Raw genomic sequence first — 21,340 nt, 5'->3', positions numbered from 1 at the left:
CTCATTTAATCCATTAAAAAACCCCTATGAAGTGCACAGTACTATTGTTACTCCATTACTATTATTACTCCATTTACAATTGAGAAAATGGAAGCACCGTTGAGAAAATGGAGAGAATTTCCCTTAGATCACAGGTTCTGAATGCTGGAATTGTCAGTCCGTGTCACGCTATCTAGGATATTACCTGGAGTGTGGACAGCTGTGGAAAGGCCTATATGCTCGGGTCAGATGGGAGTCAGGAAAGGACAGTGGCTTAATGAATGGGAAGATGTTGGTGTTAGGGAACAGAGAATCCATTTTGAGGATAGGCTTTGTCATTTTTCGGGCATTTGGTCTAAGTTCTTTAAAATTAAAGAGATAATAATGAACCATCCATTCATCCATTTTTCTTAGTATTTAGTGAAATATCTGCACTTTTTCTTAGTATTTAGTGAAATATCTGCACAGTATGTTCTGAACCATAGAATAGGATACAAATGCTAGCTATTTGTAACACACACACCAGTGGTCCCTGGATTTTGGTTTTTGCACTCCTGATGACCTGAGGTGAGATTTACTATGGTCTAGTAACATTTTTCATTCCCCACTGCCCCCAAAACAATGTGAATGGCTAATTTTTAAAGCTCAGTGGATTCCTTTTGAATGAGTTCTTTTTTCCCTCCTAAGCTTGTCCTTCTTGATTTTTAGGTATAGAAATTTTGTTTGCAGGCAAAATGATGGTGATAAAAGGTGTTACTTTTTTTTTTTTAATCTTTACTTGGTAAAAACACAACTGTCAACTTCTTTAGGGAGTTAATTTTGTTATGATTGGACTTTTACTGGTTTATACTAGATTGCTAGGTATTCCTCACACAGACGCCTGTCTTCCAAGAGCTCAGGTGGTGATAAGACTGACTTTACAAGAGGTAAAAAGAGGTTCTGAGAATGTTCTGGTTGTATGTGAACCGCTCACCTCTCTGTGCTTCAGTTTTCATTTTAAAGCTTAGCTTTACCGTCGTTAGTAAGGACAGCTGCCTACCAAGTTGCTATAGTGAGTTTAACACTCTTGTAGATGCTGGACTAGATGCTTTTTCTCAGCATTGTGATTCTTTGATTGCATCATTTTGAGAGGCCAGAACCGAATCCAAACCCATCACGTACATTGAATGGAATACTTGAAACCCTTGTGAGATCTTAATACCTGGAAATAAACAAAAAATATAGTTCACAATGAAGAGATTTGTAGGTGTAAGATAATGGCCCAGTCTGGCAAACTGTTTGAAGAGTATGTCTTCAACTCATGGCTTTGTTGCTGAAAAGTATTGAATCTTCTCTCCAATAATCTCTTAGCCTTCTTATTTTCCCTACTTTTTTGCTTTTTAAATTGGAATCAACAGTGTTGTTGGTTTGTTTCCTTGAGCTTTATTAGTTGATGCTTAATGGGTTTTTCCTCTCTAGTAATATGTTTGAAACTCTGTGTATCTGCTTATTTATGAGGACAAACGTAAAGTTCTGCTTCTTGTTAAAGGGCCTGCTCCGTTTGGTTCCAGTTGGGTCAAGCACTACTGCATGTATCGGAAAGCTGCCAAGAAGTTCAACATAATCCCGTTTGAGCACAGATCTGGGGGAAAACTTGTAAGTATTTGATTATATATTATGTGTTCTATATGAGAGGTAGTTTTTGAGGCTGACGTTTTATTCATTGTTTTATTGGTTTTATTTCCTTGAGAGAGAGCATGATCAGAGAGGGGGGCAGAGACAGAGGGAGAAGCAGGCTCCCCACTGAACTGGGAGCCCGACACAGGACTCCATCCCGGAATCCCGGGATCATGACCTGAGCCAAAGGCAGACGCTTAACCCACTGAGCCACCCAGAGTCCGAGGCTGACATTTTAATGTTGTTCATATTCTCTAATGATAAAGACATTATATTTTGATTTTTAGGATTAAAATCTTTATTTTCTTTCTAAATAAAGTAGGCCAGTGAACAACAATTCTTGTGGCTTTTGGATTGTATGTATGGGTTTTTATGGTCAGGACTAGAATCCTTTTATGTCACTGTTCTTGAAGGATAAAATGAACACGTATAATGAGCTTTCACAATTCATTGTTTTGTCAGGATGGTATTTGCAAAGATCTGATATGCACATGTGTATTCACAGCCCTAAAACATTGTACAGTAGATAGTTTGTAGTGAATTTTGTTGTTTTACATTTAGACTTACAAAGTTCTCACTTAGGCCATTCCCAGTTAGTTAACTACTCCTCCCACAGAAATAAATTACAAAAAAACACAAGGTAGCAAAAAGACCTCAGGAATTGGCTCTGTAGGGAAGATGATCGTTATTTGGGTTTTAAATAGAAATGGCACCTCAGGGGCGCCTGGGTGGCTCAGTGGGTTAAAGCCTCTGCTTTCCGCTCAGGTTGTGATCCCAGGGTCCTGGGATCGAGCCCCGCGTTGGGCTCTCTGCTCAGTGGGGAGCCTGCTTCCTCCTCCTCTCTCTCTGCCTGCCTCTCTGCCTACTTGTGATCACTGCCTGTCAAATGAATAAATAAAATCTTAAAAAAAAAAAAAAGAAATGACACCTCATAGCAATAATTGATAGTCTGGAGGCAAAGCTCTTCCACCAATATTGAGTACAATTGGTAACACATTAAAAAAGGGGGGAAGACATAGCTTGTTGGGTAGATGGGCATGATTTTGCTTGGGTTTCTGTTTACAGATACTTTGCCTCTTCGTGAAATATGTTTAAAACAGCTTATAATACAGGCATAGTTTTTGTGATAATGAAATAGATGTGGAAAATCAAGGCCATGGAGAAGAGGAAGAAGTGAGGATATCACTCGTAAAGGCTGTTGGGCTTAAGATTGAGTATAAGGTTCCTGTCAGGACTAATTCAGGTGCTAATGCATGTCTGCTTAGTGATGTCTCTGTTTAACCATCACATAATAAAAAATACGCTTCAGAATAGAAGTGTATTTCAGAATGTCACATGACTGCGACATTTTGAATATTGGCATACTTGAATGTTTGTTTAATATTACTTAGAGATTCTCCTATTTTAGAAAATATAACAATGTTCTAGAAGGAGGTACATGGGGTCTTAGAGTTTTTTCCTTAGAACCTGTGTTCCTGCATTGCTTCCATTATGGATGGTTTAGTGAGGTAAAACAGTGCCATATTAAAACAAATTAAATATGAATTCATAGTGATCTTCTCTGGAAACAAAACCCGCATTGATTGAGTGGTTCTTGCTTCCTATGATCACAGTAGCTACTTGGTCTTTTGATACATAATACCTTTTAGGTAGATTCATATAGAATTGAAGTTTTTAATACGTCAAGAATGGTCATATATTGCCTATTTCATATGATGTCACATAGTATGAATTAAAAATTATTCCTTTTTAAAAAAGTGTAATAAAAGAATAGCAAATATTCTGGCATGGGGAAACTGTTGTTAATCTGTCTTTTATTTTTTTATTTTTTAATTTTTTTTAAAGATTTTATTTATTTGACAGACAGATCACAAGTAGGCAGAGAGGCAGGTGGGGAGAGAGAGAGAGAGAGGGAAGCAGGCTCCCTGCCGAGCAGAGAGCCCGATGCGGGGCTTGATCCCAGGACCCTGAGATCATAACCTGAGCCGAAGGCAGCGGCTCAACCCACTGAGCCACCCAGGCGCCCCTAATCTGTCTTTTAAAATTAGTGCTCATGAGGTCTGGTTTAGTGTTACTGTAATCAAAGTAAGATCTAGAAAACTTTAAGGAGAAGAGGATGACATAAATGATTAAAATTATAAATAAGGATGCCTGGATGGCTCAGTCAGTTAAGCATCTGCCTTTGGCTCAAGTCATGATCTCTGGGTCCTGGGATCGAGCCCCATGTCGGACCCCTGCTCAGCAGCCAGTCTGCTTCTCCCTCTCCCTCTGCCCCTTCCCCCACTCATGCTTTCTCTTTCTCTCGATCTCTCTCTCTCATATAAATAAAGTCTTAAAAAGAAAGATTATAAATAGTGTTTAAACAGATTTGTTTGAAAGAGAATAGGATAACTGGACTTAAAATCTTGAAACTTGAGGGGCGCCTGGGTGGCTCAGTGGGTTAAGCCTCTGCCTTCGTCTCAGGTTGTGATCCCAGGGTTCTGGGATCGAGCCCCTCATCGGGCTCTCTGCTCAGCAGGGAGTCTGCTTCCTCCTCTCTCTCTGCCTGCCTCTCCTTCTACTTGTGATCTCTGTCAAATAAATAAAATCTTTAAAAAAAAAAAATCTCTTGAACCTTGGGGCACCCCCTCCCCAATATAGGGCTCTTTAGTGTGTCTATATTATAATTTTTGAGGATGTTTAAAATGATTTTTTGCAGGGAGATGGAGAGGTGTTCTTTTTGAAAGAATGTACCAAGAGGCATACTGACTCCATTGACAGAAGATTTTGCTTCGATGTGGAAGCTGCTGACCGGTAACTTATTAGAATTCTTGCACTTAATGAAAGAGTACTATAAAAAATGATTTAAAAAACAGAGGTTAATTGAAACTGAGATTTCCTTGGCCTGAAAGAATTTTATCTTGTTACATTTCCAGGCTTTGTATTTATTTTGACCTGTTTAGTCTTCGTCTCTGTGTTTAGTTGTGGAGTGATAGCTTGGACTTGGCTGGAGTTTGAAGTCCTTCTAATAAGTAATTAAAAAATTACCTTGAAGCATTTCATTGTTGATCGAAGCCTAATTGTGGCACTGAAAGAATAATGAATGAAAGTGAGGAAGTGGGTGACAAAGCTGACGAGAGATGGTGGGTTGTTAATGCAGAACAATATTCGTTTTTGTGTGTGGGAATTTTCGGTGTGTGTATTCTGTATGTGATGGAGGCTCATAGGCAAACTGTTTATTTAAAGACTGCTTATCTTTTCCCTTGTATGACTTTCCTTTATTATAAAAGAATCTTTGCCAGCGAGGAAGGAGTTAAAAAAAAAAAGAAAAATGTACTTCTGATAATATTACTTCTCTGGCATTTCTTTTTGTGTCCTCCTGTCCTACTAAGAAAAATCTTGGTACTCATAGAATATTTCTTTAGTAATGTCTGACAGTATGGTGGTCCCTCACCAGTGCTGGTTTTGGCAACACTGGTCTTTAGAGAAGGCTGTTTCTTAGTTGTATAACAAAAGTTTACAGTATGAGATTTCTGTAATAAAAGTTCATTTCATGTCAGGATCCATGAATACAAAAATAATTAAGCCTTCCTTTTCCCTCGGATGATGGAGCCTAGTGTATGGGTTGGATGCAGAGAGGGGAGAGCTATGCTTTCCTTTCCAATAAATGAACTGAGATCACCTCCATAAAAGCATGCCGCTAGGCACCATGATAAATTTGGCACCATCATGAGAAAGGTAGTTGAACAAGCATTTTGCCAAGACTGGAATAAAATGAAAGAGAATGTCATTGTGGAAGACCAATAAGTTTCAGGCCAATAAGGACGGGTTCAGAGACCTTAAGAAGAGTTTCAGGCTGTGCAGTATAACTTGAGCATCTGCGGGTGTCGACCCGTAGTGGGCATTTACTGAGTCCTAAGTGCCAGACAGTGCCAGGTGTTCTGAATTCATCTGTGATTTATCTCATTGAATCCTCACCACAGCCCTATCAGGCAGGTATCATCCTTCCCATTTTATGATTGGAATCTGGGCCACAGAGAGCTTAGGCGATTCTCCCAAGGACATGGAGTTGGTAAGTGGAAGGGCGGGGATTTGAACTTCTGCATTCTGCCTCTGGAGCCCATTCTACCGCTCAGCAACTATACTATAAGTCTGAGTATCATCTGTAATTGTGACAGTCCCTGAATAACTGACAGAGGTGAGTCAGCAGTGTTGCTACCAGAAAATGTAATGGGGTTAATCTGATTTGATTTGAAAGCAGGACACTTCTAGGACTTTCATATATCATTCTAATAGAGCGTTTATTGTTTTTGCCTAACCCCGTATTTTCTCTAAGACTTGATCATGCCAAATGCACTTGGTCAACGATGATCCTAGATTGACCAGGGATTACTGGGGAGTTATTTTTGCCTATATAGGGTAATACTTTACAAATAGAGAAGGGGGCAGGAGATGTTAGAGGTGATCTAGTGGTTTTTAAACTGCTTTATAAGGTTTATAGGCTTTTCGAATAAAATCTTACATTTATGTATATGTGAAACAAAAAAAGAAAGTTCCCTTATTGAAGTAGGGTGAGGGGGCCTGGATCCTTACTTTTTCAGCTTCCTCCTTGTAGACATCTCTAATTTACTTCTGTTGATACCCAGAGCTGCTTTTTCGGAAATTGTGGCTGGGGGACTATTAATCTGGTCTAGATAGATGGTCGAATAAAGGCATATAGAAGGTCTGACATCTAATTGATGACTGATGGATTATTTGGAGTCAGCTGGGCTTGAGACTCCTAGGCAGAGTGGATGGCTCCTGTGAAGGTCTGGAGTCCAGGGAAGATGTGGTCCGTTTGAGAGCCCCAGAGAGACCAGCAACACGGGAGCAGCCAGGAGGAGTAGGAGAAGAGGCTTGAGATGGGGTCAGTAGCCTGATATTGAGGTTTTTTAGTTCAGTCCATTAAATGGCATTTATATTTTTCAAAACCCACTCTGGCAGAGTAAAGCCTGCAGGCTGCAAGGACAGATGAAAGGCGCTGTGTTAGTGTTGGTAGCCGTGGGAATGGAAACTAAGGGATCCATCTGAGCCGGAAGTTTAGAGCTAAATTTAGAGACAAATTGAATGTTGGAGTATAGAGCAAAGGAGGGAAAGGTTTCTGGCTTAAACGACTAGGTAATGCCATTTGCTAAGATGGAAAACCAAGGAGGCCCAACAGTGGAAAACAATGAATTCAACTGTGGTCATGTTGAGTTAGATTGCTGTGGGTCATTCAGGAGGAAACCCAGTGGGAGACTGGGTATAGATTGGCAGCTTTGGCAATATTGGACCCCCCCATGGCTACACCACGCTCATTGCCCCAAATTTCTTGGACCTCTCCATCTTCAGCTATTGCTCTTTTTTTTTTTTTTTTTTTTAATTCCTATGGCTATCTTATTCTTTCCTTCCTTCCTTCCTATTCACATGGTTTCATTCTCAAAGTGAATCACTCTGCTGTCGGTATTTTTCTTTTTTCCTGTGTTTTGAGCTGCTTTTAGAATCTTCAGCTACTTAAATGGTTTGTTTCCAATTCTACTCCTTTTATAATTCTTGGTGATTTCAATACTGCCTGAGATGATCCTTTTCGGCACTTTGCTTCTTGACTCCTGGAACTCCTCTCCTTCGCTCGTCTTGTCCTTGACCCAACCTCAGCCATTCACTCTCATGGTCATTGCTTAGGTCTTGTCGTTCCAAGGACCAGCAACCACCTAAGAGTCTCAGCCACAAGGCTTTCTCTGTTTGGCACCACCTTTTGGGTTTCTCTGCTTCTTTCTTGGTAAGTATCCTTAGAGCCTCTCTCATCAGTTTAGCCTATTGTTACTCAGTTTCTTACACCTTCACTTCCTTTCTAACCTGGTTTTAATTTCATGGTCAGTCATTATAGTCACTCTTTTAATTATGCTCTATTGTCTTTCTCTTCCTTTATTAGATTTGCCAGAACAACCCCAACTAAACTCTGCCTTCTCTCTTCCTGGAGAGACATATTTAACCGTGTTCCCCAGGATCACTTCAGATTCATGACCACTAGCCACATGAGCCATTAATTCTAACTACTAATTGTGTTACATTTTCTGGTTCCTTCATTCTCCTCGTTGATGAATATTTCATATATTTCTCTTTCTGAGCCTCTGACACTGTCTCATTTCTGATAATTTTGTGTCCTATTTTGTTGTGAAAGTAGAAGCAAAGAGATCATCCATTGCCATAAACGCCCCCTCCATCACTGTGTCCAGACACCCTGCCTTCCCTTCATCTTTGTGCGAGCTGTGTTCCTGAGCCTCTCTGTTCACTTCTCTCTCATCCTATATTTCTACTCCACAATATCACTGAAGCAGTCTTCTTTCTTGTTAATCTGCAGATGACCTTTTCTATTGGATTATTCTCATCAGCATACAAAACATTTTTTTTCATTCATCTTAAAAAAAAAAAAAAAGGCCACCACTATCACCAATGAAAGACCCTGTCTTGACCAGTCTTCCCTTTTGTCTGTTGCCCATTTCTATCCTCTAATAAACAACAAAACTTCTTTTAAAGCTGTTGTATTAAGGTCTCATATTTTCTTCCTCCTTTTTGAGCCGTCTCCAGTCTTTGTTTCTCCTCTCCACTGTAGTTGTGGAGTAGCTCCCTGCTGAGCAGAGAGCCTGATGAGATGCTGGGCTTGATCCCAGAACTTCTGGGATCATGACCTGAGCTGAAGGCAGAGGCTTTAACCCACTGAGCCACCCAGGTGCCCCTGTCTTTCCTCTTCTTCGCTAGCAGCAGTATCTGACATGACCAGTCACACTCTCTTCCATGACCTACTTGCTTCACTTCTAGAACATCATATCTGCCCAATCGTTTCTCCCACCCCACTGGCTTTTTGATTCTTAGACTCATTTACAGCTAGCTGCTTTCCCAGACCTCTTGATGTTGGAGTTCTCTGATGTTCATCTTAGAGCTCTTTTCCTCATCCTCAACCTTTATCTTGTCCAGCCTCATGGCTTTAAGTGCCATCCTTATGTTGGTAACTCCAGCATTTATTATCTCTACCTACATATTTTCCCTGAATTTCAGGTTCTTATCTGGCTGCCTACTCAGTATTCTCAGTATTGCTTCTGTGATGCATTTTGAACAGTGTGGAGGTGGGAAATCTTGTTTGTTTTGTAAATTTTCCCAGAATTCTTGGAACGAAAACAGTCCCTTTATAGGATCTAACATTTATATAAGTCTATTCAGTCTTATGTAAATACTAATATCATAGAAATACCTTTTCAAAAATAATACATGTTTATTTTGTGTCTTTTTCCAAAGCTTTTTGGTTAACTTAGAAGATAACTTTCTTTGTGTATGTGTCTCCTTGAGTCTCTAGGATTATGTTACTTTTGAGTTAAATTATTGACTCCTCTTGTGTTTGCTTATTTCTTTATTTTTAAGCAGGGAAACATCTATTCAGAATTGATGTTACCAAAGGATAGTATTTATGGGGCTGTTAGGTTTCTGCTACCAGCTCCCTGCCCCCTTGCCCACTTTTGAAACAAAATTTGGAGGGAGCATGAGGGTACTTTGAGGTCACTTCCCTAATTCTGGGGTTTTGAAAGCTTATTAGTGAATGAGATAGGCTCTTCTCTTGTCTATTTCTCCAGTTCCTGGCCAAGTAGACTACTGGGAATTGTAAGGAATTTGTTCCTTGTCTATTAGATTATGAATTCCATGAGGGTAGAAACCCTGTTTTAGGATTACTTGGTACTGCAGTACCAAATGTAATGCTTTATATATGGTGGGCATTCACCAAATTTGTACTGAATTAAATGAAATTGAATTGTTGTTTAGAAGTGACAGAACTGGGATTAGATTCAATCAAGCAGCTGTCAGTCAGCTGTCCTTTTCTTCTGTACCATGCTGCAGAGCTGTGAGCTCCAGTGGTTTTTTGTTTTCGCTTTTTGTTTTGCTTAAAAAAATAAACTTAACTCATTATGGAGCAGGTGGGTATTGTAAATGGGTTTCTGATGGATTTTGTAGAGAATTCCTATTGGGTACTTTCCTATAGTAATTTCACAATTGATTGCATATGCTTAACATAAACATATTTTGTCATCTTTCCTGTTATCAATTTTTGCTGTTGTTTTTTTTTAACTCCTTGGTTTGGAAAAACAGTAACATTTTGGCAAGAGGCAATGCTTCCAAAACTGCAGAATGGAGCCTGGGCTTGCATTTGATTTATGTAGCTATAAATCAAGAGCTTTCACTTAATTGTTGCACGAGTTGAGATCAAGTTTAATTGCATGTAACAGAAAAACTCAAAATAAAATGGCTTAAATGTGCAAAAGTTTATTTATTCCCATTTTTTGGAGAACTTAGAGGAGGTCAGATCAGGGTGGATATCATGCTTCTTGGTGCCAGATCTAGCTCCCCCTTGTGCGGGGCTTAACCTCCCAGTCACCTTAGGTCCAAGATCCCAGATTCCACTTCTACAGCACTGTCTCTTGTAGGAACACTTTCTAGAGGTTGAACATAACACTTCTGATCACATAACAATGTGAATGGAGTTGTGTGGGTATACCTCATTGCAAGGGAGGCTGGGAAATGCTGAGTCAGGGAAGTTGCTCTCTTTTGTTTCCATACATCCATGTGCTCTTCTGATTTGGGGGGAATCTGTCACTGACAATGAAAGAGAGAATGGTTGGTGGTGGGGGTCCAATTAGCCACTGCTACTTTATCAATGTTAAATGGATCTGTGCTTCATTTTCCTCCTCTCGGCTCACCAGAAGTTTGCTTTGACTATTTCAGCTAAGAACATTTAGGAACATGTGCTGAGAAATCCATCCAAAATGTGAAAAGCCAGCCCACAGAATGGGAGAAATACTTGCAAATGGTATATCTGATAAGGAACTTGTATCCAGAATATATAAATAACTCTTATAACTCACTAATAAAAAGACAAGTAACCCAACTAAGAAATGGGTAAAAAAGTATTTGAATTAGACTTTTTTTTTTTTTTTTTTCAAAGAAAATGTACAAGTGGCTGGTAAGTACTTAAAAAGATACTTAATAGAGTTAGCCATTAGGGAAATCAAAACCACAGTGAGGGATGCCTGGCTGCCTCACTTAGTAGAGCATGTGACTCCTGATCTCCGGGTCACGAGTTCAAGACCTATATTGAGCATCGAGCCTACTTAAAAAATAAATAAAAATAAATAAAGAAACATATTAAAAAAAACAATGAAATACCACTTCACACCCACTAGGGTGGCTATAATTAAAAAATCAGATAATAACTAGTATTGGTGAGGAGTGGAGAAAATGGATCTTTCTCATACACTGGTGGTAGAAATTTAAGAGTGTAGCTGTTTGGAGAAGAAGTTTGGCGTTCTTCAAAAAGTCAGTGGAGTATGTTACTCTTGATCTCAGGGTTCTGAGTTTGAGCCCCATATTGGGTGTAGAGATTACTTAAAAATAAAATCTTAAAAAAAAATTTAAACATGAAGCTATCATGTGACCCAGAAATTCTGCTTCTAGTTATATATATATATATACATATATATATATATATATAATGAAAACCTATATCTTCATAAAAATCTTGTACGTGTATGTTGATAGCAGCCTTATTCATAATAGCCAAAATGTAGAAACAACCGAAATGTCTGTCAGCTGATGAGTGGGTAGATAAAATGTGCTATTCATACAATGAAATATGGTTTGGCAATATAAAGGAATGAAGACTAACATGTGCTATGATGTGGATGAACCTTGGAAACCACATGCTTAGTGAAATACGTGAGTCACAAGAGACTACATGTGATATGATTATATTTATATAAAACAGCCAGGATGGGCAGATTGTTAAAGGCAGAAAGTAGATTAGTGGTTGTCTAAGGCTGGGGGTTTTGAGGGAAATGGATACTAACTGCTAATGAGTATGGAATATTTTGGGGAGATGATGAAAATGTTCTAAAATTGATTTTGGTGATGGGTTATACAACTCTTAGAATATATTAAAAGCTGTTGAATTATATATTCTAGGTAAATTTGATAGTGTGAATTGTATTTCAGCAGAGCTTAAAAAAACACAGCTGCAAATAAGGACCATAAGTAAAGTAAGGCTTTTAAAATGATACGAACATTCAGTACCTCAGACCAGCCACATGCCAGATACCACGGGCTGCGAAATGATCATGTCACTCATTTCTCGGGGGAGAAGAGGATTTTGGGTGGCTAGTTTCTCCCTGGCAAGCTGTAGCATATCAGAAGATGCAGCTTTCTTCTCTAAAGGACGAAACACCATCCGTTCCTCCTGCCCCAACAATTTTGTTATATAAGGTGTTTTTGCTTCCTTTGCATGCTTATCACATGCCTCATTGTGCTGTGACCCCCACACATTTGCTTGATAAATAATTACCATTGTGCGAGGTTCTCCCACACATCCCATTCAGGCGCTGCTTAAAGAAAATGCTTCCCATTTTACTCTCATTAATCTGACATTTCAGATATTCTGTTTGGTTTGGTTTTGCCTGATTCCTAGTCTATTTGTCTTGAAGGGTGGCAAGATACTGGTTATGTTTTTAATTCACTCATTTATGTTTTCATGATGACAGTGTGTGGAGGCAGTGGCCTGAGTATCTGGAGCAATGAGCGTTTTTGCATGCTGCTATGCCGAAGACTTTATTTCACAGCTATGTGCATGGTACCATCTTGTTTGTCCCTTGAAAAGTGAGTTAAGAACAGGTTGCTTCCAGAAGCCCATGCAGTTGGGCTGAATAATAATGTTTCCGTAGCACATTAACTGTGGTAGCATTTGTGAGTATTTTATAGAGCATGTCATTCGGGTATCTAAACTATCGTTGACTGTGTTTGGCACTTAGGAGGCAAGAATGAGAAACTAAAAGGCCTGACCTTGAGGGAACTCACAGGCCAAGAGCGTTTCAGAGGTCTGAGGTGCTTTAGGGACTGTGAAGGAGTAGAAGTGGGGTTGGCTGGGAAAGCTTGCTAGACAAATGGATGGTTAAATTGGATCTTCAAGATCTGGTAACAGTTTAGAAACTCAGAGGAAGGGTTGCCCACGGCAGAAGGAGTCATAGGAAGTCTTGAGAAAACATATTGAGATAATTCTTTAAGTCTAGTTCTCAACTGTGAGTGTTTGTGTCTGGAGACACTGAGATTGTCACTCCTAACATCTAGTGGATGGAGGCCAGCCCTGATGCTAAATATCCAGCACAAGACAGTCCTCCGCAACACAGTATCATCTGGTTCAATATATCCCTGTGTGGCTGTTGAAAAGCCCAGCTTTAAAGAGTTTGTAAAGGTAACAACCCCAACACATTTGTGGAATTGAAGGCAATTGTTGTTATTGTCATTGTTGTTTTTAATGACTCTATTTATGGGATATATATTTCAGTTAAAAAAATATAACAGCTTAATTGGTTATAGTTCAGGGGATGAATAAAACCAGAATGTGAAGGGATCTGTCAGGGCTGATGCATCATTCAAGAATTCTTAGATTCTACTGTAGAGGGACTAGGAAAGGAAGTCATTTTAAAAGAATTTAGGTAGAGCTGGTAGAAAATGAATTACATAGAATTAGAGACAGCATTTCTTGTCTCTGAGCTTCTGTGTTTTTCACAGTGTGTAAGATTTTGCCCTGAAGATGGTAGTTGATAGTTGCATACTGAAATTTTATTATACTTTTAAAATTTTATTTTATTTAAATTCAGTTAATTAACATACAGTGTATTTTTGGCTTCAGGGGTAGAATTTGGTGATTCATCAGTTACATATAACACCAAGTGCTAATTACATCACGTGTTCTCCTTAATGCCCATCACCCAGTTACCCCATTCCCCCACCCCACCTCCCATACAGCAGTCCTCAGTTTGTTTTCTGTGGTTAAGAGTCTCTTATGGTTTGTCTCCTTCTCTGATTTCATCTGGTTTTATTTTTCTCCCTTTCTCTATGTTACTCTTGTTTTGTTTCTTAAATTCCACCTATGAGTGAAATCATATGATAATTGTTGAAAGACACATTTTGTCTTGGTTCCAGTTTTTAAATGGAAAACTAAATTTACATTAATATGAAGTTGTTCTTGAAATACTTGCTGACAGACATTGAAATGTGGATCATAGTGCAGTTCTTAGCTTTTGTGGATAAAGTTGTAATGAACAATTGTATAGAAGTATGGACACATACTTTCATTTCTCTTGGATAATTACCTTGGAGTGAGAATGCTGGTGTGTGTGTGTACCTATATATTTATGTATATTTGGCTTTTTATGAAATTGACAGCTTTTTAGGGTAGTTTTCTCCTTCTGCCAACAATATATGAGAGTTCCAGTTGCTGTATCCCCTTAACCAACCTTGGACTATGACAGTCTTTTTCTTTTTAGCTAATTATGGTTACTGATGTTGAATAATTTTTCATGTGCTTTTTCTGTTTCTTCTGTTGTGAAGTGTCTATTCAAATATTTTGCTTATTTAAAAAATTATGTTGTTGATCTTTTTGTTATTGGATTGTAGGAATTATTTTAAGTATTCTGGATACGAATCCTTCAACAGATATTAGTTACGAATATTTAATCTGGCTTGCCTATTAATTTTCTTAAGTGTTTTTTGATGAGAAGAATACCCTAATTTTGATAAAGTTGAATTTATAAATTATTTTTAAAGATTTTATTTATTAGAGAGAGTGCCACGTGTGAGTGGGGGTAGGGGCAGATGGGGAAGGAGAGGGAGAGAGAATCTGAAGCAGACTCTGAGCTGACCTTGGAGCCTGACTCTGGGCTCAGTCTCACCACACAACCTGAGCTGAAACCAAGAGTCAGAGACTCAACTGAATGAGCTACCCAGGCACCCCTGAACTTTTCAGTTTTTTAAAAATTTTATTGATAGAGCTCTTTGCTCTAAGAAATCTTTATCCCAGGATTATGAAGATATTTTCCCATGTTTTCTTAGAAAAATTTTAAATTTGTTTGCAACCTGTGAAGATTTTGGGTGGTGGTGTGATGTGTAGAGAGTGTTATTTATTTTTTCTTATGTAGGTATCCAGTATTTCTAGCACCATTCAATGAAAAGGACTTTGGCGCCATTGAACTGTTTTGGCATATTTGTCATAAATTATTTGACTACGTGTGTAGGTCTATTTCTAGATTCCCTGTTCTGTTCCATTGATCTATTTGTCCTTTGCCAGTTTTACACCATCATTATTTCTGTCACTGTATAGTATGTCTCAAAGCCAGTTGTGAGTCCTCTGTTATTTTTCAAAATTGGTTGGCTATTATAGATCCTTTGCATTTCCATATAAATTTTACAGTTTATTTCTACAAAAGCCTACAGTTCAATGTCACCAATACAGAGTTTTGATAATTCCTGAGTAATTACCATTTATTTAGTCTTTAATTTCTCTCAGTAATGTTTTATAGTGTTTAATATAGGGGTTATGGGCACCTTCATTTAATTTCTCTAAGTATTTTATGTTTCTAAATGTTATTTTTAAAGAATAAGTTTTACTTTTCATTTTCCAAAGTGCTGTTAATACATAAAAATGCACTTGGTTTTTGTGTCCTACAATATTGCTGAGTTGACTTATTTCTTCTTCAGATGTCTTCATGATTTTTTTATGTACACAATGGTATCATGTGTGAATAAAATAGCTTTCTTTTGGATTGAAGCTGTAAGTCTTTTATTCCTTTACCTGTCTTATTGCAGGGCCAATACCTCTAATAAAATGATAAATGATATTGGAAATCTTAACCTTATTCCTGATCCTAGGGGAAAAGCATTTATTATTTCACTATAAAATATGATGTTAGCTGAAGATTGTTTGTAGATGCCTTTAACATGTTGAGGAAGCTTTTATCTATTCCCAGTTTTAATGATGAATAGATACTGATTTTGATCAAATATTTGTTATTGTCTATCAAAATGATCATTGAATATTTTTCTTGAACCTATTAATGGGTGAATTACATTGAATCTTCTAAGTTAAACTAACATTGCATTCCTGAGTTAACTGTACCTGGTCATGATGTATTAACCTCTTTATTGTCTGTTCATTTTGCTAATATTTGATTGAGGATACTTAAATGAGAAATTGGGTGTTATGTTCTTTTTTTGTAATGTCTGTGTCTGATTTTGATATCAGGGTTATGGTGGCCTCAGAAAAGAGTTGGGAAGTTTTCCATTCCCTTCTACTATTTAGAAATGTCTGTGTAATATGATATTGTTGTCCCTTAAGTGTTTCAGAGAACTCACCTGTGAAGTCCTCTTGGTCTGGCATTTTCTTTGTGGGAAATTTAAAAATTACAGGTAAAGTTTAGTGAGTAAAGAGGTGTTCAGATTATCTATTTTTCTTGTTTATCTTTTTTTGCTTAATTTTTAAAAATTTTAAAAATTTAATTTGTGTGTGTGTGTGTATGTGTGTTCCAAAATTCATTGTTTATGCACCTCACCAGTGCTCCGTGCAGTACATGCCCTCCTGAATACCCACCACCAGGCTCACCCAACCTTCTACCTCCCTCTCCTCTAAAACCCTCAGTTTGTTTCTCAGAGTCCAATTTCTCATGGTTTGTCTCCCTCTCTGATTTCCCCCAACTCACTTCTCCTTCCCATCTCCCAATGTCCTCCGTGTTATTCCTTATGCTCCAGAAGTAAGTGAAACCATATGATAATTGGCTCTCTCTGCTTGATTTATTCACTGAGCATAATCTCCTCCAGTCTTGTCCATGTTGGTACAAAAGTTGGGTATTCATCCTTTGTGATGGAGGCATTATACTCCTTTGTATATATGGATCTTCTTTATCCATTCATCTGTTGAAGGGCATCTTGGCTCTTTCCACAGTTTGACTATTGTGGCCATTGCTGAACATTGGGGTACAGATGGCCCTTCTTTTCACCACATCTGTATCTTTGGGGTAAATACCCAGTAGTGCAATTGCAGGGTCATAAGGTGGCTCTATTTCTAATTTCTTAAGGAATCTCCACATTGTTTTCCAAAGTGGCTGCACCAACTTGCATTCCCACCAACAGTGTAAGAGGGTTCCCCTTTCTCCACATCCTCTCCAACACTTGTTGTTTACTGTCTTGTTGATTTTGGCCATTCTTACTGGTGCAAGGTGGTATCTCAATGTGGTTTTAATTTGAATCTCCCTGATGGCTAATGATGATGAACATTTTTTCATGTGTCTTTAGCCATTTGCATGTCTACTTTGGGGAAGTGTCTGTTCATGTCTTCTGCCCATTTTTGACATGATTATCTGGTTTTTTTGGGCGTTGAGTTTGAAGAGTTCTTTACAGATCTTGGATATAAGCCCTTTATCTGTAATGTCATTTGCAAATATCTTCTCCCATTGCATGGGTTGCCTCTTTGTTTTGTTGACTGTTTCCTTTGCTGTGCAGAAGCTTTAGATCTTGATGAAGTCCCAAAAGTTCACTTTGGCTTTTGTTTCCTTTGCCTTTGGGGACATGTCTTGAAAGAAGTTGTGGCCGATGTGAAAGAGGTTACTGCCTATGTTCTCTTCTAGGATTTTGTTAGGTTCCTGCCTCATGTTGAGGTCTTTCATCCATTGGGAGTTTATCTTTATGTATGGTATAAAAGAATGGTTGAGTTTCTTCTATACATAGCTGTCCAATTTTCCCAGCACCGTTTATTGAAGAGACTGTATTTTTTCCACTGTATATTTTTTCCTGCTTTGTTGAAGATTATTAGACCATAGAGTTGAGGGTCCCTATCTGAGCTCTCCACTTTGTTCTGCTGGTCTATGTGTCTTATTTTTGTGCCAGTAGCATGCTGTCTTGGTGATCACAGCTTTGTAGTAAAGCTTGAAATCAGGCAACGTGATGCCAGTTTTTTTCTTTTTCAATATTTCCTTAGCATATAGGAAAGCAACTGATTTCTGTACATTGATTTTGTATCCTGCCATATTACTGAATTGCTGTATGAGTTCTAGTAATTTGGGAATGGAGTCTTTTGGGTTTTCCATATACAGTATCATGTCATCTGTGAAGAGAGAGAGTTTAACTTCTTCTTTGCCAATTTGAATATCCTTCATTTTTTTGTTGCCTGGTTGCTGTTGTTAGGACTTGTGCTATGTTGAACAGCAGTGGTGAGAGTGGACATCCTTGTTGTGTTCCTGATCTCAAAGGGAAGGCTGTCAGCTTTTCTCCATTGAGGATGATATTTGCTGTGGGTTTTTCATAGATAGATTATATGAAGTTGAGGAATGTTCCCTCTATCCCTATACTTTGAAGAATTTTAATCAGGAACAGATGCTCTATCTTGTCAGATGCTTTTTCTGCATCAATTGAGAGGACCATGTGGTTCTTCTCTCTTCTCTTATTGATTTGTTCTATCGCATTGATTTGCAAATGTTGAACCACCCTTGCATCCCATGGATAAATCCCACTGGTCATGGCGGATAATCTTTTTAATGTACTGTTGGATCCTATTAGTTAGGATCTTGTTGAGAATCTTGGCATCCATATTCATCAGGGATAGTGGTCTGAAATTCTCCTTTCTGATGGGGTCTTTGCCTAGTTTGGGGATCAGGTTAATACTGACTTCATAAAAAGAATCTGGAAGTTTTCCTTCTGTCCCTATTTTTGAAACAGCTTCAGGAGAATAGGTATTATTCCTTCTTTGAATGTTTGGTAGAATTCTCCAGGGAATCCGTCAGGTCCTGGGCTCTTGTTTTTTGGGAGGTTTTTGGTCACTGCTTTTATCTTGTTACTAGATGCTGGTCTATTCAGGTTGTCAGTTTCTTCCTGATTCAGTTTTGGAAGTTTGTAGATTTCCAGGAATGCATTCATTTTGTCTAGGTTGCTTAACTTATTGGCATATAGCTGTTGATAATAATTTCTGATGGTTGCTTCTATTTCCTTGGTGTTAGTCATGATCTCTCCATTTTCATCATAATTTTATTAATTTGGGTCCTCTCTCTTTTGGATTAGTTTGGCCAGTTGTTGATCTTTTCTCATTAGCTTTTATAAATTGGGGTTTCAAAGAATTTATTTCCTTGAATAAAGGAAATATGGTCTCTGTTAACATGCCTTTCTTAGTAGTATTCATTTCTTACTACTTCATATCTGTAGGATCTGTAATGGTACTTCATTTTTTATTCCTGATACGGGAATTTTTGTTTCATTTTTTTGTGACATCTTGTCTAGAGCTTTATCAGTTTTGTTAAATTGTTTTTACAGATAACCCATATTGTTCATTTTATATTTCATTGGTTTCTGCTTTTATTTTTTTATTTTATTTTACTTACTTTGGATTTAATTTGTCTTTCTTTTAATTGCTCCTTAAGATAAAAGTTTTGATTTTCTATTTTATTTTTGAATGTAGACTTCTTTTTTGAGAGAGTGCCTGTTGTGGGGAAGGGAAGGAGGGAGAGTCAGAATCTTAAGCAGACTCCACACCCAGCAGGGAGCCCCATGCAGGGCTCAGTCTCACAACTCTGGGATTATGACCTGAGCTGAAACCAAGAGTTAGACACATAACTGACTGAGCCCCCCAGGTGCACCTGAATGTAGACATTTAAATTTACAATTTTTCTTAAAAGAGCTGCTTTAGTTTGCATCCTACTGTTTTTTTTTTTCATCCTACAAACTTTTATGTCTTCTGTTTTCATTGTAATTCAGTTGCATATATATATTTTAATGTGAATAGGACCTAAATGTTGAATTTTAACCCAGGTGTTATTTGGGAATAGTTTTACAAGTTCCAAATGGTTGGGGGTTTTTCTGTGTGTACTATTACTGTTTTTCTATTTTTTTTTTTTTAAAGATTTTATTTATTTATTTGACAGAGAGAGATCACAAGTAGATGGAGAGGCAGGTAGAGAGAGAGAGAGAGAGGGAAGCAGGCTCCCTGCTGAGCAGAGAGCCCGGTGCGGGACTCGATCCCAGGACCCTGAGATCATGACCTGAGCCAAAGGCAGCGGCTTAACCCACTGAGCCACCCAGGCGCCGCTCTATTTTTTTTTAAATTATTTTCTGTTTTTCCTTTATATTCTTTTGGTCAGAGAACATACTCTATTTTATCAGCACTTGGAATTTTACTAGACTTGTTTCACTGCCCCAAAGGTGGTCTATTTAGTAAATATTCTATGTCCACTTAAGAACAATGAGTTTTCTGGTGTTGTTGGATATAGTGTTCTCTAAATGTCATCTCGATCCAAGTTAATGATAGTGTTGCTTGACTTCTATATTGTTTTGATTTTTAAATATTCTCTAAGTTACTAAACTAAGGGTGTTAAAATCTATGATTAGAATTTGCCAATTTCCCTTTAATTTTGCCAATTTTTTTTCACATATTGAATATTTGAGATTTGAGCATTGGTGCATTTTTATGGTTGTTACATCTTACTGATGAAATGACTCTTTTACTGGGATGCCTGGATGGGTCGGTTAGTTAAGTGTCTGCCTTCTACTCAAATCATGACCCCAGATCTGGGAATTGAGACCCATGTTGGGCTCCCACTCATTGGGGAGTCTGCTTCTCTGTTGACGCCTCCTCCCAGTTCATGCTGTCTCTCTCTCTCAGGGAAAAAAAGAAAGAAAGAAAGAAAGAAAGAAAGAAATGACCCTTTTTATCATTATGAAATGTCTGTTCCTGCTAATCTTTATTTTGAAATCTACCTTGATTGATATTGACGCAGCCATTTGTATATTTTTTTTTCTTTTTTCATCTTTTTCCTTTTACCTGTATGCCTTTATGTTTAAACTTTGTTTTTTATAAGTAGTGCGTTATTGAGTTCTGATTTTAAAAAACCTAGCCACTTAGTCTTTTCATTTTAGGCAAGGTTTCAGTTAATTTATGTATAATATAATTACTGATTGTATGGGTTTAAGTGCACCACCTTGTTGTTGTTGTTGTTTAAAGTAGGCCCCACACCCAGTGTGGAGCCCAATGTGGGCCTTAACCTCACAAGATCTGAGATCAAAATCTGAGCTGAGATAAAATGTCAGACAATCAGTTGAGCCACCCAGATGCCCCTTCGTTTTGTTTTCTATTTGTCTTATTTTTCTTCTGCTCCTATTTTGCTTTCTTTTTAGTGAATTGAGTCTTTTAATATTCCATTTTCTATTTCTAGTTATGCTTCTGTGTATGTACATTTTTAAATCTGTGTACACTATGAACACAATATACATTACTATTTTTACTTTATGAAATCAATTAGTAATCTTTTAAAAATTTGATGTTTTATTTGTGTATGTGATTATCTTTTTAAAAAAATATCAATATATTTATCCATTTTGATTTTGTTCGTTTCTTCCTATAGATCTGAGTTTCTGTCTTGTGCCATTTCCCTTAATTTCCTTAGGCTAAGTTAATGTAAGCTTTTCATATAATGCAGATCTGCGGGAGAATTCCTTCATGTTTCATCTGTCTGAAAATGTCTTTATTTTGCTTTCATTTTTGATAGATGTAGATTTCTAGATTAATAGCCCCACCGCCCCCCGCCAGCACTTCAAAGAAGTTGTTCTGTTTTCTTCAGGCCTCCCATTTTTTTTTTATCATCATGATAAATCATCCATCTTTCTTATTATTCCCCTGTATGTCATCTTTTTGCTGCTCTTAAGAATTTTTTTTTTTTTTAAATGACCTGCATAGGTGTGGCTTGCTTTATTTTATCTTGCTTTGGGTTCATTGAAGTTCTTGGATATTTGGGTTTATATTTCACAGCAAGTTTAGAAAATCTAAGTCATTATTTCTTCAAATACTTCTCCATTTTCT

At 37.8% G+C, this 21,340-nt stretch overlaps 1 protein-coding gene across 1 annotated transcript in view; it reads left to right on the top strand.

The window, feature by feature from the left end:
- Positions 1 to 21,340, top strand: part of ARHGAP10 (Rho GTPase activating protein 10) — a 321,844-nt gene that overhangs the window by 135,857 nt on the left and 164,647 nt on the right. Inside the window, exons 9-10 of the mRNA XM_082728962.1 lie at positions 1,508 to 1,614; positions 4,334 to 4,428. Coding sequence (XP_082585088.1) covers positions 1,508 to 1,614; positions 4,334 to 4,428 — 202 coding nt within the window. The remainder of the gene's footprint in view (positions 1 to 1,507; positions 1,615 to 4,333; positions 4,429 to 21,340) is intronic.

This window comes from Mustela nivalis (assembly GCF_964662115.1).
Source record: "Mustela nivalis genome assembly, chromosome: 4".
Taxonomy (NCBI): domain Eukaryota; kingdom Metazoa; phylum Chordata; class Mammalia; order Carnivora; family Mustelidae; genus Mustela; species Mustela nivalis.
The sequence above is the reverse complement of the archived record's forward strand: the minus strand, read 5'-3'. Positions and strand labels throughout refer to the sequence as shown.